Here is a 17235-nt window from a genome sequence, read left to right on the forward strand (position 1 = left end):
TGAACTGCAGTCAGTGCTGCATATGCTCATAATCCACATACAAACTAAACCTGACAAAAGCATGTATGGCATATAAGTCCTTACCTCGTTTTATTCACTATAAGTAGAATTTTGCTATAATAAAACTACATTATATTAGTCTGGCACCAATAGAGATAAAGATTTCAGGGCTTTCAACTCCAAAGTGTAAAGCGCAGTTTGGCTGCTCTCCAAACATTACAAATGATCATAGCAGAAGCATCCAGAAAAAACGTGTCAGTTCTTGGACTTTGCTACTGTCAGTCTGAAGTATGGATATGGACATTCATTTCATTTTTATTACAGAAGCAGAGCAGAAAAACTTTGGCTCTTTGCAAGCATCTGCACAGACACCTGCATGCTAACGCTAAGCTAGCCAAGAAGCCAGGTCTATGCTAAAGCTGAGTAAATGCCAAACCAGCAGCAGAGCTTGACCTTAACAGGTAACAAGTGGATGAGCAGTCAGGCATCTGTTTCTGCCTGTTCATGTTTTCATCCTCGCTTTGCTTTTGCATCTCTGGCAGCTTTGTGTTCATACCTAACTACTGGAGTACAAAATCATGTCTCTGTCCTCATTATAATAGAGATTTGTGTTATTTTATATTATTGGTAAATGGTAATTATGTGACAGTGCATTTCAGGACATTTTACAGAGTAATGCAAAAGTAACATAACAAGTTGTACAATGAATTAATGTATCCTGGGCGTAATTAAATAACATACTGCATTACTTTTAAGAGAGGTGTTCTGTATATTATGTGCACTACATTCCATTACCAACACAAACATTTGACCACATAGCATGTAATTAGTTTGCATGAATGTAGAGCTAATGAGAACCCAATGAGAATCAATAAGAGAATCACTCATAGAATCAAATCAATAAGTGATCTTGATAACAGAATCTAAATTGCTATATTCTTATCAATTCCTGTTCAATTCATGCTTGGTTTTCAAACAGGCAAGTTCAAAAGATGCAGGCCCTACCTGGTTGGCCAAATGCCCCCACTTTAATTAAGTGTTTTGCTAATACACTAGTTATACAATTTTTCATTTGAATTTTTAACCTCCTAGGACCTGGGTCCACATATGTGGACATCACATTTTGGGTTGTCTAGACCAAAATACAAAATTTTGCTTTACAAGGGCCTGATATCCACTTACAAGGACATTATACTGCTGCTGCTCTATCAAAATTTAAAACGAATGTCCTCGTATGTGGATCTCATTTCTCTCAGAAACAAAAATCTGGTAAAAAAAAATCTGGTAATTCTTTGTTTTTACATTCGTCAGGTCCCAATCAGCCCAAATAGCAAAGAGAAATTAAAAATGCATGACATGAAAGAGTTCGGGTCTTAGGAGGTTAATCTATCTCTGGATCTTGACAGTTAATCCAGTCACACAGCACTCAACCCTATAGAGAGAAGTGCCGTGAAGACAACTTGAAACACATAAAACCGCAGCCACAAAAGTGTCTGAGGACACCTCACACACACACAACATATTCTGGGTAACATACCCGCTATCAAGTGGTTATTGTCATTAGCTTGAATTCCATTCAAACATCTTAGTTTCTCACTGACTCACTTCTGATGGATTAAAATATTAGTTTCCAGAACACCATGACCTGAAGGCTGTAGTCTGCACTGATAGCTTTTAAAATTTTCAGGCAATGCAGCTGAACTTCTTACATTATTATTTAACCAGTCACATTGCCCTAGTCACATTCCTGTTTGGCCATATGAGCATCATAAGATAAAACTGTTTTTGTTTTAGAAAGTGTTAGATTATATGCTGACATTACAGGACATTACTCCTATTTTTTTCCACACTTTTCCTCTTGAAAAAATGTCATTAAGTGGCACTCAGCTCAGAACTAAGTGTCAACCTCCAGAACTTAAAAAAAGGAAAAATGGCCAAAACCTGTAGCTTCTCTAGTAGACACTTGGGGATGGGCAGAAAAGCCAGTTAATCCCCAGACTCACAGGTACAAAAATGGATCTGGTCTCTATTGCTCGGATGCAACGACTTTTATAGTAGGCCAAGTGTGCCAGCACCTGTTTCACTTATCTGCTTTATTAAAGATCTGACATCTCGTCATCATCAAGATTTTTCTTGCTAACATGCTAATAGAATCACTGTATTTTTTTAAACTCTGCACTCTATTTTGTTTATATAACACACATTTTGGCCAAGGTCAAGTAAAAGTAGACGATTCTGTTATTATGATAAATCACACAAGATTATCTATTTTACTGAGAGTAGTTCTGTTTCCATTGCTTGTAACCTTTCTCAGAGCAATAAAAGCAGAGCCAGTGTCTAGGATGCTAATCTCCCAGCAGTCTCCTGCACAAGCAACCAGAAAAAGCTGCTTGGCTCTCAGCTTGACAAGCGATTGATAATGTGAAACTGAAATGCCTGTAAAAAGTAGACATACTACAGTTTCCAATGGGATCCAAGGAGGGTGTAATTCCAGTCGCAATAGCCAACTACGACCACAAGATGGAGTGATGTAAAGGACCAAAACAGGCGAAAAGCTTGATGACAGACTACTGCTTGAGATGAGAGGAGATAGATAGCTTTCACTTTGGTACATTTCAAAATTGATGTCCATTTTTACTGGACATCAATTGAAAAGCTGGCAAACAACTGTAAAATAAAATGATAAAGCATTTACATTTTATGGTGTACTTAAATTTGACAATCTACTTATTCAAAGTGACCAGTGATGAGATGCAACTAATTTACTATGTAGGTTTAGAGTAGCCCAGCTGTTGGACCTATTATTATGTGTTTGTTTTTGTTGTTGTTGTTGTTTTTATTTTCTGTCAGAAACAGAAATTGGGTACACACTGTCTCTTATCTCTGACTGTCAAACTCTATTGACTATATACATTCAAGTAAATGCTTGAGTCAAATTTGATTAAACTGACAACTTGAACACCACAGCTGTTGCAAGCTGTCAAAGAAACAAAAATGGGTTAAGATCATTTAAGATGACCTGAGGTAAAATGTAAGATCACGTCACACAAATGTTATGCATTTCCACTAAAAAAGCTGGAGCGAGTAAAAGGTATTCCGTCTGTTGTGACACTGCTAGTTATGTTTAGTTCCAAAAGCTTGGTGAAAAATGGATAAGACAGATCTACTCTGTATTTTAAACAGAGCTTAAAGAAGACAGGAATTTAAACTGAGAGACTAGATTGTGTGGATTTTGTGTACAATGTGCAATTTTGAAAAATCCATCAAGTGTTTTTTGTGTTGCTTAATCTGGTCGAAGAGATTTCAAAAGCAGGATGTTAAGTAGCAGGTTTTTGCACACATTAAACATCTTCATTGGGCTGCACATCAGGAATGACGATCATGTCAGATTGCTAACCCATTTCAATTCCAGTGAACTAGGACTGCTTCATTCTCTGCTTTTAAGGTAATGTGTTGCCCTTTATAACTGCAGTTGGCTTTTTAAAGTTTACCTTTGTTTTATTAGAAAAGAGGAGCCTTGATTCTTGAATTCCTTCTAATAGGAGCTCCAGATTTCTTCTCCTCATAACTTTATTATTGCCTTTATATCTATAATACACGACACACCTATTAATGACTCATAACTTGGCAACTGATATAATTTGTAGTTAATCCAGTTTTATGGACTCAGTTCATCCAATTTTTAAAAATTACAAATATTATTTTTCCCTCTAGTGAAATTTGGTGCAGATAGTTTTATTCAACATCACAAACCTAACTATGTTCTACCTAATAATATTTTCTAATGTTGGCTTTACTTTGGTTGTACAAAATTTTAAAGTGTTTGCTCAGTGTAAATACTGTTGAGATGGCCTTCAATTCGACAATTTGAGGCCCAAACCACATGTTAAGAAACAGTTGCAAACAGCCCCACAAAACATGCTCAGGGAGGAAGAGCCACATCTTCCAAACTGTCCTGCGGTGACAAAAAATGTTCCTTAAAAAAAAAGAAGAAATCTGTGAAGGATGCCGTTACACTTGCACCTTCTATGTTTCCCATGAGAAGCGTCTGGGGTGCAGGTTTCCAGTATTGGGGAACCGGTCTTTCTTTACGCAACTCTGACTTGTGGTGGGATTCCCCCCGGCTTAGAGTTGGGACATCTGCCGGAAGGAGGCCAGCCACAGTGGGGATGTTCAGTCTGTTGTCAGGCCCTGAGCAAGCAGCATTAAGCCACAGGCCAGGTCTGCACGTAACTGCTGGCCAGGGCCTCAACAGTCTGTTCACAGCCTTGCACAAATGACTACCCTTATTCTATATCATAAGCAATGCATGTCTACCTTCAGCCTAACTTAACCCTAAACAACAAATCCTAATCACAGGATGCAAAAGAAAAAAAGACATGGCTGCAAGTGCAGTGATGTCGCCCCCAGACTGAGCCCGATGATCACCATCATTGTACTAGAAAAATGTATTGATTGTGTAGATTGTTCTTGAGGTTAAGATAAATATGATACATTTTTTAAAAAATGTGGAAAAAATAAAAACATTTGTATTTTGATTTTCATTTTGATTTTCATATATGGTTCTCCGGTTGAGGTTTTGTTCTGTTTTAATTTACCTGCACTTCATGACAGACAGCAATAATTGTGGATTACAGGTCCGGAAATGACAAATTCTGCTGTGCAAAGCGAGACCACCATGTACAATGGGATGAAAAAGTGTTTGCCCCTTTCCTGATTTTTTTTTGTATGTTTACCACAATTAAATGTGTCAGATCAAATTAAATATTGACAAAAATAACACAAATAAACACAAAATGCATTTTCTAAATGGAGGACTTTATTATTAAAAGGTAAAAGTCCAAACCTGCATGGTCCTGTGTGAAAAAGTGACTGCCACACAAATGGCAAGGGCAGTGACAACTCATCCATGAGGTCACAAAAGACTCCAGAACAACATCCAAAGAACTGAAACCCTCACTTTCCTCAGTTAAGGTCAGTGTTCATGACTCCACCATAAGACAGAGATGGGCAAAAATGGCCTGCATGCAGAGTTCCAAGTCAAAAACCACTGCTGAACAAAAGGAATATAAAGGCTCTTCTCACTGTTGCCAGAAAACATCTTGATGGGAAAATGTGGACTGATGAGTTGTAGTCCTGACGTGAATCAAACTGGGATGCTATGGCATAACCTTTAACCATATAAAAGATGGTTCATGCTCAAACAATTCTGCAAAGATGAGTGGGACAAAAATCATCCACAGGGCTGTAAAAGACTCACTGCCTATTATCACAAATGCTTGACTGCTATTGTTGGTGCTACGTGTGGCCCAACCAATTATTAGGTTTAGGAGCCAATCACTTTTTCACACAGGGCCATGTAGGGTTGGAATTTTTTCTCCAGTTTTTCAAAAGTGTTTTTCCCCTTTTAACACCTTCATTTAGAAACTGCATTTTAATTTACTTGTGTTATCTTTGTCTAATATTTAATTTTGTTTGATGATCTGAAAAGAGGAAAAAGCTGTGAGTTCAGTGCCAAAACTCTCTGTCCTAAAAGTCTTCACTCAGTCTTCACTCTGGATGTGGTGGTGTTCTGTGGTACAACATACTCCTATGTTGAAAAGTTTGCAACTGAGTGTTATAATTGATGTCTGCTGGAGTGATGAATCCATAACACAAGGCCCACTTATTGCTCCTAAATAGCACAAGTATTTTCATAAAACAGAGCAGAAGTTAACTAAACTGAGATGTCTTTTTCTCAGCAGTGTGCAAACCACAAGCATCATCTCTGTTGAATCCAGTACAAAAATGTCTATTCCCCGTATGTGAACGTTTAGCTATTAATGCATCCATATTAGTGTATTAGTACACCTTTACTCATCTGTCAACGGAAGACCCACCATGAACAATCACTTGTGTATATTTATATTATACAGAACTTTTTAAAAGCTGAAATTAACATATGATCTACTTCATTTATTCCAGATTTGGGAAATTCTCTTGCTATAGTAGTAATAATAAGGATTATCATCATAGCAAAATATTTCAAAATCAGAAAGGGAAAAAGAGGTTAAAGTGGGAGTCAAGATGATTATCTGCTGCATTGTAGAGAGATATTGTATAATGCATGCCAGATTTCCTGTATTTGTTCTGGTAGAGAAGCTCAATCTGTTTGTTAGAGAAAGCTCTCCAGTTATAGTCCAGTAAGTGGTGCAAATGATACTCATGCAGCCAGGGAAATAGCCTGGAGAAATAGTATTTTGCTTTATAAGAAAGCCTTCTTAGGCTAGAACATCTTACTATTCATCATTGATATTCATTTAGTCTTTTTTCTCCAACTGATCTTTCTGGGTTAACTTCAATAATTACTTCCTCCAAACCATCAATGTGTCTTTTAGACCCCCATTCCTACAAAACTGCTCAAAGAAGTCCTGCCATTAACTAATGCTTCAACCTTAAACATAATTAGCCTATGGGTTATGCAGAAAAAATAGAACTGGCCTGAAAGGGCTTTTGCTTTATAACTTATTCAGGTTGTGTATCATGTTTTAAAAAAGTAACGAAGTAATACAGTAACTAATTACTTTTGAAAATGAGTAATCAGTAAAGTAATGGGATTAATTTCTTGGAGAATTAGTAACTAATTACTTTTTCAAGTAACTTGACCAACATGTGAGGCCAGATGCAGACAGAAAAAAGACCCGGGCCATCCACAGCACCCCCAGAGTACTGAAGACCCCAGGCCACACATATTGATAAAAGCTGCATGCCCACCCCAGCATTAGAAGAAGGGAGGCCCTAGATGGAGCCCTCACAGCCAAAGGGCAAGAGCACCAGAGAACCACAGGCCAGCCATCTTTGTGGGAGCTGAAATCAGGGCCACAGGACCCCAGGCGCCCAAGAACCACTCGACACCCAGAATAGACACCCTCTCCCATGCTAGAGACCCGAGCCAACCCTGACTTCAACCCTAAGGGACAAGACCAACAACCACGAGATTGCACATAACACTGTAAAGGCTGGACAATGAGATGCGTAGTCACAGGTGGGATCCATTGATAACTAGGTTTCAGGGACTTCCAGGGCATAATGACACAGTGTTTTACCCATCTTCTGTATTTGTTGCAGAAAGAAAGGCAAGCTGGACTGCGGCAAATACACACAGGTATGGTTGCTAGTACAAGTTCAATACAAAATTGCTGATATCCTGGGACCAGTTGGGACTACTCTTCAACAGTGACTAAAATATTTAGGAGAAGTTGGTGGTCATAAATGAGAAGACAGGAAAACAGATGTAGACTGAGTGGCCATAAAGAGAACAGGTTACAGATGATGGCCAGCCACACTCACTGACACCATCTCAAAGTAACACATCATTAGTTTCTTTAGATTATGGTATGAACAGATTAGATACAAAGTCAATGACATCTATAAGACTGGAAAAGTTTACAAAACCTTTCTAAATCTTTGGAATCCAATGAACTAAGGTGAGATCATTATGGACAAATCAAGAATTCTTGGAACAGTGGTGAACCTTCAAGTGGCTGACCTACCAAAATTCAAGAGTAATCAATGACTCATCCAGGAGGTCACAAAAGAATAAAGAACAACATCTTAAGAACTGCAGGCCTCAGGTTAAGGTCCGTGTTCATGATTCAAAAGTAAGAAACTGGGTAGAAATGGCATTCATGGGAGAGTTTTAAGGCACAACTACTGCAAAAACATCTTCAAAATACCCAATACTTTTGGGGAAATATCCTGTGGACTGATGAGACAAAAGCTGAACTTTTTGGAGGGTTTGTGTCCTATTACATCTCATGTAATACTAACAGCATTTCATAAGAAGAACATCACACCAATGGTCAAACATGGTGGTGGTTGTTTGATGGTCTATGCTTTGCTGCTATGGGACCTGGATGACTTGCAGTGACTGTCCCATGAATCGTCCTCTCTACCAGAAAATCCTGAAAGAATGTCTGGCCAGCAGTTTATGCCCTCTAACTCAAGTGAACTTGGTTTATTTAGCAGGACAGTGATCTGAAGCACAGCACCAAACAAAAGAAAATTAATAAAGAAGACTGCCACAATTCCCCAACAGCACTGTGAAAGTCACATTGCCAGGTATTGCAAATATTTGATTGCAGTTCTTGCTTAGCAGGATTGCAGAACCAGTTATTAGGGTTGGTTGGCAATTTAAAATCTGCATTATATTAACTTAAATTATGTTTAAAATTAAAATTTGTTTGAGAAACTGAAACAGGTAAGTATAAAATGTAACAAAAAAAATAGAAATCAAGAAAGAAATACTATTTCACAAACTGAAACCATATAGGAGAGGTCCAGAAAGCAGATCTAGTGATGGTCAGAGTTATACAATTGATGAGCCATAGCATGAAGATTTGGGAAAGCATTGTTGAAGCTATGTTAAGAAGAAAGGTGGAGTGTGTTGATAGAGAAGTATAGAGAAGGTCAGAAAGAGTTGTAGTGTCATTGATCTGGAGAAAGTATATGATAGGGTGCCAAGAGAGGAACTGCAGTGGTGCATTAGAAAATCAGTAGTAGCAGAGAAATTTGTATGAGGACAGCAGTGAAAGAGTGGTGAGGTGTGTGGTTGGAGTGACATAAGTGTTCAGGGTGGAGGTGGTATTACATTACATCATCACCCCTTCTTATTTGCAAAGGTGTTGGACAGGCTGACAGATGAACTCAGGCAGGAGTCTCCATTGTCTAAGGTGTTTATAAGCACCACTCTGATCTGTAGTAACAGTAGGGATGATTTGCAACAGAAGGATAGCAGCAAGCGTGAAAGGGAGATTTACAAGATGGGAGGGACACCTGCTATGATGTATGGTGTGGGGATGGTGGTACTGACCCAAAGTCTGAAGATAGAGTTTGAGGCAAGAGTTTAAAATGACACTCACTGTGAGCGATCAAGATGGACAGGACAATTCCTTTTTTTTCCCAGTTGCCTAACGCCACTGTATTAGAAGGTAAAGAGCCTACAAAATTTAAAGCGAGTATATCAATATGACAGCTCAAGCGGAGGGCGGGCTCACAGAGAAGATTCATGGATGTGGTGACAGCGGGTATGCAGAGGGATGGCGTAACAAGGAAGGATACTAGGGATAAGGTGAGATGAGAGCAAATCACGCGCTGTGACAACTCCTGAAGGTAGCAGCCAAAAAGTTGATGATTAACAAAATTCTGTGTTAATGCACGTTTAAAATGAATATCATTTATATAAAAAAACCACAGTAACACAAGTTACACTGATAAGCCTTTTTTATTTTTTATTTCAGAATATAATTAAAAAAAAGTTTTAAGTGTAGTTCACATTTCTCAAGTCAAACTGAAAATGTATTCAATTTCTGCAGATACACTAAAAACCGAACAGACTTGTGATGTGTGTAGAGTCAAATCCCACGCTTTTGACCTTTCCAGCAGTACTATGGACAGATGTATACTGCAAGAAAAACCACTCATCTTTCAATGTAGTATACGTTAAAAATAATTAAGTGACTTGGAGTTCGTAGTGAGCTCTGCGATGCATTTAAATTCACATTCAACATGCTGCTTCTACAGTCTCCCTGGGACTTACTCTGCTTTTCCTTTTCTGTCATATTCACTTCTTAAATTAATGATGGACAGTCGTAATGAACATGGCCAGTTACAAATAATGACAGCAGGTATCCCATTATTTTAATCAATATAAGCCAAAAGATCTGGCTTTAGACTAAAAACTATAGGTTTGAGGCGTTTTGCTCTACTCTTAGCTTTGTATGATGTCAGAACTGATATCCATAATATCGTTATCTCAGGTGTGGCTCTGGCTTTCAGCAGAGAAGCACAACCCACTGTTGTCCTGTTCAAGGGATAGCCAAGCAGAACAAAGTTACTGTAAAGGGAGACAAGCCGATTTCAGATCGTTTCAGACAGTGTAAGCTTTAAGCACCCCTCATGTGTTTAAAGAAGGTTTGTATTAAAAAAAACAAAACAAAAACAACTTTAATATGATGTTGTCTTAAGTAACAAAATTGGACAGAAAGTAAAGATGACACGTAAACAAAATAGTTTAGGTTATGTTTGCTATGAAACAAATGTGGAAACGTATCAAGCTCTGAGCAGTAATCAACTTGCTCAGATCTTTTTTTTTTTTAATTAATCAGATTAATTTGGCACCAAAAACTGACTTGTAGAAAAATAACAATGATTTTCAACCAGTTGATCTGAAGGATTTTTTGTTACTAGCACATTGATTTCTTCCTTTGGGGGCCTCAAACTATCTTCATTCACTTCATTTTGGTAAAGTGAATCAAAAACTGTTATGCAGACATGAACACAGCAGGACACATTTAACTTAGCTAGGTTAGTTTGCTTTGTTTCTCCAAATCTTAATGTGGTTAGTTGTAAAGTCTTTACCTTACAATTTAAAGCGCCTTGCGGTGACTGCTGTCATAAACTGTCACTATATAAATAAAAGTGAATTGAATCGACAAAGTCAGAAAGTGCTTTAGCCTGAAACATCAGCCCACAATAACCCCTAAGGTCCAGCTGTCAACTATCCTATGGGTACTGTATGGGCTAATGTATTGGCGAGTTCAGTCTGACCCGTAATTTATGTTGGAAGCAGTGAACAGTAGCAGAGCTGAAGGCAGAACTGATCGATTCTGGAACGATGACTTCATTCCCCTTTGAAATGAGGCTGCCTCTTCTCCTTGAAAGCAGCCAAGCCTTCCAAACGGTCTTTAGTTGGTATCACCTTAAAACACCAAAAGCATGTGAGTATTAAAAACCATGCACCGTGGCCACTTCTGTGTTCTTGTATATACACAAGACACAAATTACCCTCCCAATGGTTTCACAATACCCTATTGGTTAGACAGGTTTTTTTTGTTGTTGTTTTTTTTTTAAAATGCACAGATCTCCAGGTACAAATGTCCCTAAAACTCTGTAACATTGCAAACTGCTCAGTTTACTGCAAGAAATAAACTGGCTGGTTGTAAAAACAAATAAAGAGACATCTCTGTCAGAGGTGGGCAGTATAGCCTCTAGCCTCTTCTACTTTATATAATTGAGATGAATAACATAAGGTTTTCCTGACCCTCACATTCTACCTTTCGTTTATGCCAACAATCTTCAACCTGCACAATCACACTTTTTCATTACTCACTTGGGAATAACAAGCCTCTTCTATTGCCAGACCTGTAGATAAATCCACCTGAAAGGGAATGTGGGAATTCTCAGTTAGGGTTGCAATATAGCCAAAAAATATCTTTGTCCGCAAAGAGTTAAACTGAAGAGCTTTAAAAGGTGTAAAGTTTTGAAAATGTACATTTTATTACAGAATTACAACAAAATAAAGAACCGTAAAGGCACCCATCCACTGACCACACTTACCTCTATCCCCTGGTTAATTGCCAACTTTGCCATCCTTATTGCAATTGGGCCCTGTGGAGTCAAAAAATCAAAAATGTATATAAGTTTTATATGCCATGGTTGAAATGGTTAATATGAGAAAACGTTTCGCTGTTTTTTTTAGTCAGGTTGTTTTGCACAAAATGTTCATTTTTTAAAATATGAACGATCAAAGGAAACAAAAATGTATCCTTTCAATTTGGCACTAAACACCTCAAGCACTTTTTTGACCGCGTCTAAACTGCTGTGTTCAGGGAGAAAGCCTGAAGAAGGTACAACTGAGCAGAAGCCCAACCAGCACCAGGGTTGTAGTTTTCTTACAAATTTATAGGGTTGTGCACCATAATTTCATCCCCTAGGTCACATTGTAAGAGCTCTACTGCAACATGATGAGAGTTCTAGGGGACAACTATGGGTGAAACAGCTTGAACTGAACTGCTCTCACTACATTAATAAAATAGAAGACTTTCCATACCAGCACAAAGACCACTCACTATCTGTAATTTGAATCACTGAGACTTTCCACTTTCTCAAAGTCAAGCTGAGAGATTCTGTTTTCAGAGAGGGTGAAATCTGGCATGCAACTCAAGTGTGAATATTCAGGTGTTTAGAATAGCAATTTTGACAGAGAGCTAAAAATAACAGTCGCAATGGAGTGCTCACATTTTGCAACAAGCAGACCTCGAAGGAGTAGTGTCCAGTTGGGTAAGAGTGCATTGTAAAAATAGGGTCTTGAAATTATTGATACAAAGATCTGCTTATCAGTTACATGATCTTCTTACCTGGGGGTTAATCTCCCGTGCAAGCTCCAGAGCCCTCAAGTAGGCAGCATCTCCACTGTCATTCTGCTCCACAGAATGACTGACAAGACCCATTTGTTGCGCCTGTGTTCCATCAACCACTCGTGCAGCAAAGATGAGCTCCTTGGCAAGAGAGACGCCAATCACCCTAGGGAGACGTTGTGTACCACCTGCACAGGGCACAGGAGAAACCTGGATAGAATATGGCCTCACCCATTGATACACTGATACTGCCCTCCATCTGTAGTAGAAATTCAATGTAAAAATGACCACCTTGTGGAGAAACTATAGGACAAGTTGTGGAAACAATTCCCCAAGTTATCTTCCCAAGGTTTCTAAATCTAATAAGTGCTCTGTTTACACACTACATTTTTATAGACAACATAATATAAAATGAAACTACAAAATTTACAAAGAAATGAAATAAAACATGCTGTACCTGCTCCAGGAATAATTGCAAGTTTAGTCTCAACTAGTCCCATTTTGGCAGTATTGGCTAGAAAGATTAAAGAGAAAAATTATTACTACCACTACTACTGATGTACGCTCTTAACACACAACATTAAAACCACTAAAGTGAAGAACAGTGAGAACTGCAACTCTGTTCCATCTCAGCATATTAATGTATTTTAAGAGTGACATAAACTAACCAATCACAAGTGGTCAATCCTGAGGTGGAATTACTACTTTTCTTAGTAGCATTTAGTGGCTTTGGAAAATGTGCAGCAAAATTTCTCAAACACATCGGATTAAGAAAGCATTTATTTAATTTTTTTTTCACATCTTTATTTTTAATGAGACCAATAGTGCTTCAGATCTTCATAAAAGTAAAGCTTAAAGTGCCAAGTAAACTTTAAATTCAAGCCACAGTTAAACTGATTTTTAAGTTGGTTAAAATATGTTCTACTGCATGTTTAGCATCCGTGTTAGCAGCATGCCATAACTCAGGTTCTCACTCAAAGATTATAAAAGTTGTAAAATGTACTACAAACACATTTCATAATATATATTTGATTTTCATACATTCCTTGGAGTGTAGCCCTTTCAGGTTTACTATGGGGCGCTACTAATGTCATATTAGTAAACACAGGCACAAAGTAAAGTCCTCTGAGTCTTACATGAAATTCTGATGTCACAAGCAAGGGCCATTTCCAAACCTCCTCCTAAGGCAGCACCATCAATTGCAGCAATTGTTGGTACTGGCAGGCTTCCTATGAAAAGAATGATCTTCTATCAATCAAGGAGACGCACACTGTATTTATACAGGACTGACCATCATTGGGAACTGCCATATATAACAAAAAGTGAACTGAATTTAAGAAAAGTACTGGTTCAAACAAAATGTATTCACATTACTTACAAATTGTGGTAAATAAATATTGATGAATGTAGGATTTGTCCATAAATTATTTGTGTGAACAGTTTAAGTAGAGATTTGTGCAAGTGTGGCATGAACCTCAAACAACCATTAAAGCACTTCCAACTCAATAAATAAACAATTCACGAATTCATTTTGCATGATTCAGACTTTACCTAGCTCTGTAATGAGGGCTCTTGCTTTGGATACAAATGGTCCCACTTCGCTCTGGTGCATCTTGGCCCTCTCCTTCAGATCTGCACCTGCCAATAGACACAAAGGAAAAGCGTTCAGCCAGAGGTAAGTGGCTTCCTGAGGCATACAGCAGAGGAGTGCATTACCAGCACACACAGTTTTGGCATCTGCTACCGTTTCTGAATTTAAAGCCGAATTTCGCTCACAAGACCCAAGATGGGTATTTCAGATTCCGGATCATAGTGATGTGGGAATTTATCAACAACTGAAGAATGACAAGTAAAACATAGAGCATTTTTAATGTTATTATTATTATTCCAATTATGGTTCAAAAAGAAAATAGCCCAATTAGCAAGGACAGTATACCTGCACAAAATATACCAGGAACCAAACTGCATAAAATTACACTGCGCACTTTTTTATTCTTCTTGATGTCCTCCACAGCTTCAAACATCTGAAAGACAAAAAAGTTTTCCAACAACAACAAAAAAATGTCTGTCAACATTTTATAAATTATGACAACTAAAAATAAATAACTTGAAGCACAGTTCAGGATAAACTAGTACTTAAGAAATATTAAAAGTTTAGTAAAATACTTTTGAGCTCTTAAGTTTCTACTGAGTGCTTAGGCTCAGCAGATATTTAAAGAGCAGAAGTCTATTTTTCTGTTACTGAGTTATATGAGGACATAAACAACATGGACAGCTTAGTCATAGTTAGCTGTTATTGGTGAACAGAGACAAGTGTGCACTCCTTCCAGATCTTAAAGCCGTTTAATTTTAAAACTGTTCATCAAGAAAGTTAATTGGTTTATAGAAGTTGTGACTAGAGGAGATTAAGAGTGGAAAAGGAAATTGTAGTATTGACTGGCATTTAGATCTTTAACCACTTGAAAACTTTTTAAACTAAATTCACTCACACATGTAAAAAGATCGCCACCCCTGAGCCATAATGACCCATAACTACATATAATGTATAACTCAAGTAGCCAAGCTCTCTGAATGACCGAAGCACAAAGAAGCCTATGTGTAGTGCAGGCAAGTAGAATTCTAGATGAAACTTATGAATTGTTTGCTTGGTTCTAACCATAATTTTAAAAAATACAAATAGACTAAAAGGCACATAGCAATACATACCATTTTCACAAGATTTTTGCTTATGGCATTTTTGGCTTTTGGTCGATTTATTCCAACGACGACAATACCTGAAAGATAGATGTGACATCCTGCTGACTGACCACGCCACACACAATCCAATCCATCTTTATTTATATAGCACTTTTAAAAACAACAAAGTTGACAAAAGTGCTTTCCAATAATAAAACAGAGATAGCAGTTAAAACCATACTTTAAGCATACAATGAAATCAATAAACAAAATAAATATATAATTGAAAAAGAAGATAAATATAAGAATAGCCGAGATGGTCAGAGAGCATATATATATATATATATATATATATATATATCACTAGCTTTTCGAGAAAATTCGACTAACTTGAAATTCCTCATAATTATTAAACATTACCAGTAAACAATCTCAAAACTGCATTCTGTTCGCCTTAAAGGTAAGGGATTATCAAATTCTTTTTTGGAAATGTACCTGCATTAAATGAATTTGAACCTTTTCTGGTGTTTTGTTACGGTCTAGGATGACATCATGTTACACAGTGATGTGAGTGCCACCTTTTACTTTGACTTTTTTGGAATTCCGTTTCGACAATAACACCAGCTTTCTCCTGACAAACTCGCGTTCCAGGTAATGCAGGCTGTGACAAGAACTTACCGCTGTCTTCTCCGTCTAGGTATCTAACGCGCAGGTCATCCTTTGAGTCGGAGCTGTAGTATCGCGTAACAGCACCGTGGCCGTTCAGGCGAGGACAAAGCACGACTCTGTTAGACAGAACATACCGTCTGGAGAAGAAGGCAGCGGCTAGCCTACACGCACTTTGTCGATGCGCTGCCTGTACGCGAAAAGATTGCCAAAAGGATCTGCAACCTACCAAGACCGCCATACCGAGGAGCTGTAATGCTGTTTGACTTTCAACTTTGAACCCAGTCACGTGATGAGATCACATGACTTATTTGCGGTCTGCATGGCAGAAAAATAAAAATATTGAATTTAATTCTTAATTTTATTTTACTCGTGTCGCGCGTTGTCTTAATTTATAAATGTGGTGCAAAATATATCACTAATTTTAAAACCCAATAGTAAATATGATGAAAATAATTACTCACTTTTTGAACGTGACAATTAGATTTGATTCATACGATTCCCTGTTTATATACACAATAAAAGTTCAATTTAGTTTTATTTATAGAGGAAGATAACAGCAGTTGGCTGAAGGTGCTTTATTTTGCAAGGCAAAAGACATTACAATAACACAGAGAAAACTCCAGCAGTCAGACATCCCCCTCTTTATTCTTCGTATCCTTTATTTATCTAAGTAAAAAGTGTCATTGAGATTTAAATCTCATCTCCAAGAAAGACCTGGCCCTTAAGCAAGCATTTGGTGACAGTGGGAAGGAAAAACTCCCTTTTAAGGAAGAAGTCTCCAGTAGAACCAGGCTCAGGGATTTGCAGCATCTGCCACGGCTGGCTGGGAATCTCTCGCTACAGCATTTTGGATCAACTTAAGGCTGTTCAGGGAGGGTTTAGAACAACCTGATAATAATGAATTACAATAGTCCTGGCTAGAAATTAAAAAATGCATGAAGTAGTTTTTCATCACCCCTCTGAGACAGAATGCTTCTCATTTTAGAGATATTGCCAAAAGCAGGAAAGCAAATCATTTGTAACTTGTGTCCTCTGTCTAAATAAATAAATAAATCTGGGTACATTTCCAGATGATTTAACATGCAACTATTTTGCTCGTAATAAGTTAAATGAGTAAAGAAAAAAAAAGGCTATTTACACAAGATAATTCATAATTTTATTGGGGGGGTGATATTGGTTGGGTTTGATTATCCCCCCGATAATCAAACCCAACCAATATCACCAGGTATCAATAGGTACCAATATCAATAGGTCATAACCCCTCTAACCCCCCTGGAAATTACGCCCCTGATTGCCATGGCTGTGGTAGTTGCAGTATGTGTACTGCATTGAATTCTATGATTTTCACAGATTGAAATAGTACCTTTTATGTTGACCCCCAGCTTCAAATTATCATTCAGGGATTACCCCCCCCCCAGTCCAGACACCCCTGCTTCTACAATACATTTAATTCACAGTGGGGATGAAATCTCCCCATCATTTACTGCATCAACCACAATTTAGGAATCTATTTTTCACAGTTCCGTAGAACACATAGCTAACTTACACCAGCTAATTCCTTTTGACATATTTATTAACTTTCAGACTGGAAGTTGAGATCTGCTGCTGATCTCACTGCCTCCTTCCCTGTACTAAGATTTACAGATGTTGATTAAAAAAAAGTGCAGAAGATGTGGAGGAATCTAATATATAAGTGGAATATTTATTTAGACTT

The 17235-nt window shown here is 37.8% G+C and overlaps 1 protein-coding gene across 1 annotated transcript; it reads right to left on the reverse strand.

The window, feature by feature from the left end:
• Window positions 1–9243: 9243 nt before the first annotated feature.
• Window positions 9244–15804, reverse strand: auh (AU RNA binding protein/enoyl-CoA hydratase). Its single transcript, XM_085464457.1, has 10 exons — window positions 15531–15804; window positions 14883–14950; window positions 14113–14200; window positions 13728–13814; window positions 13313–13405; window positions 12634–12690; window positions 12177–12364; window positions 11377–11427; window positions 11150–11197; window positions 9244–10738 (listed from the first exon to the last, which is right to left on the reverse strand). Exons 1-10 carry the CDS (start codon window positions 15757–15759, stop codon window positions 10661–10663), a joined length of 987 nt encoding a protein of 328 aa, XP_085320583.1. The 5' UTR covers window positions 15760–15804; the 3' UTR covers window positions 9244–10660.
• Between the last annotated feature and the right edge of the window lie 1431 nt (window positions 15805–17235).

Source organism: Copadichromis virginalis, linkage group LG7 (genome assembly GCF_057382275.1).
Source record: "Copadichromis virginalis isolate Kocher_CV1m ecotype Utaka linkage group LG7, C_Virginalis_male_GT1.1, whole genome shotgun sequence".
Lineage (NCBI taxonomy): Eukaryota > Metazoa > Chordata > Actinopteri > Cichliformes > Cichlidae > Copadichromis > Copadichromis virginalis.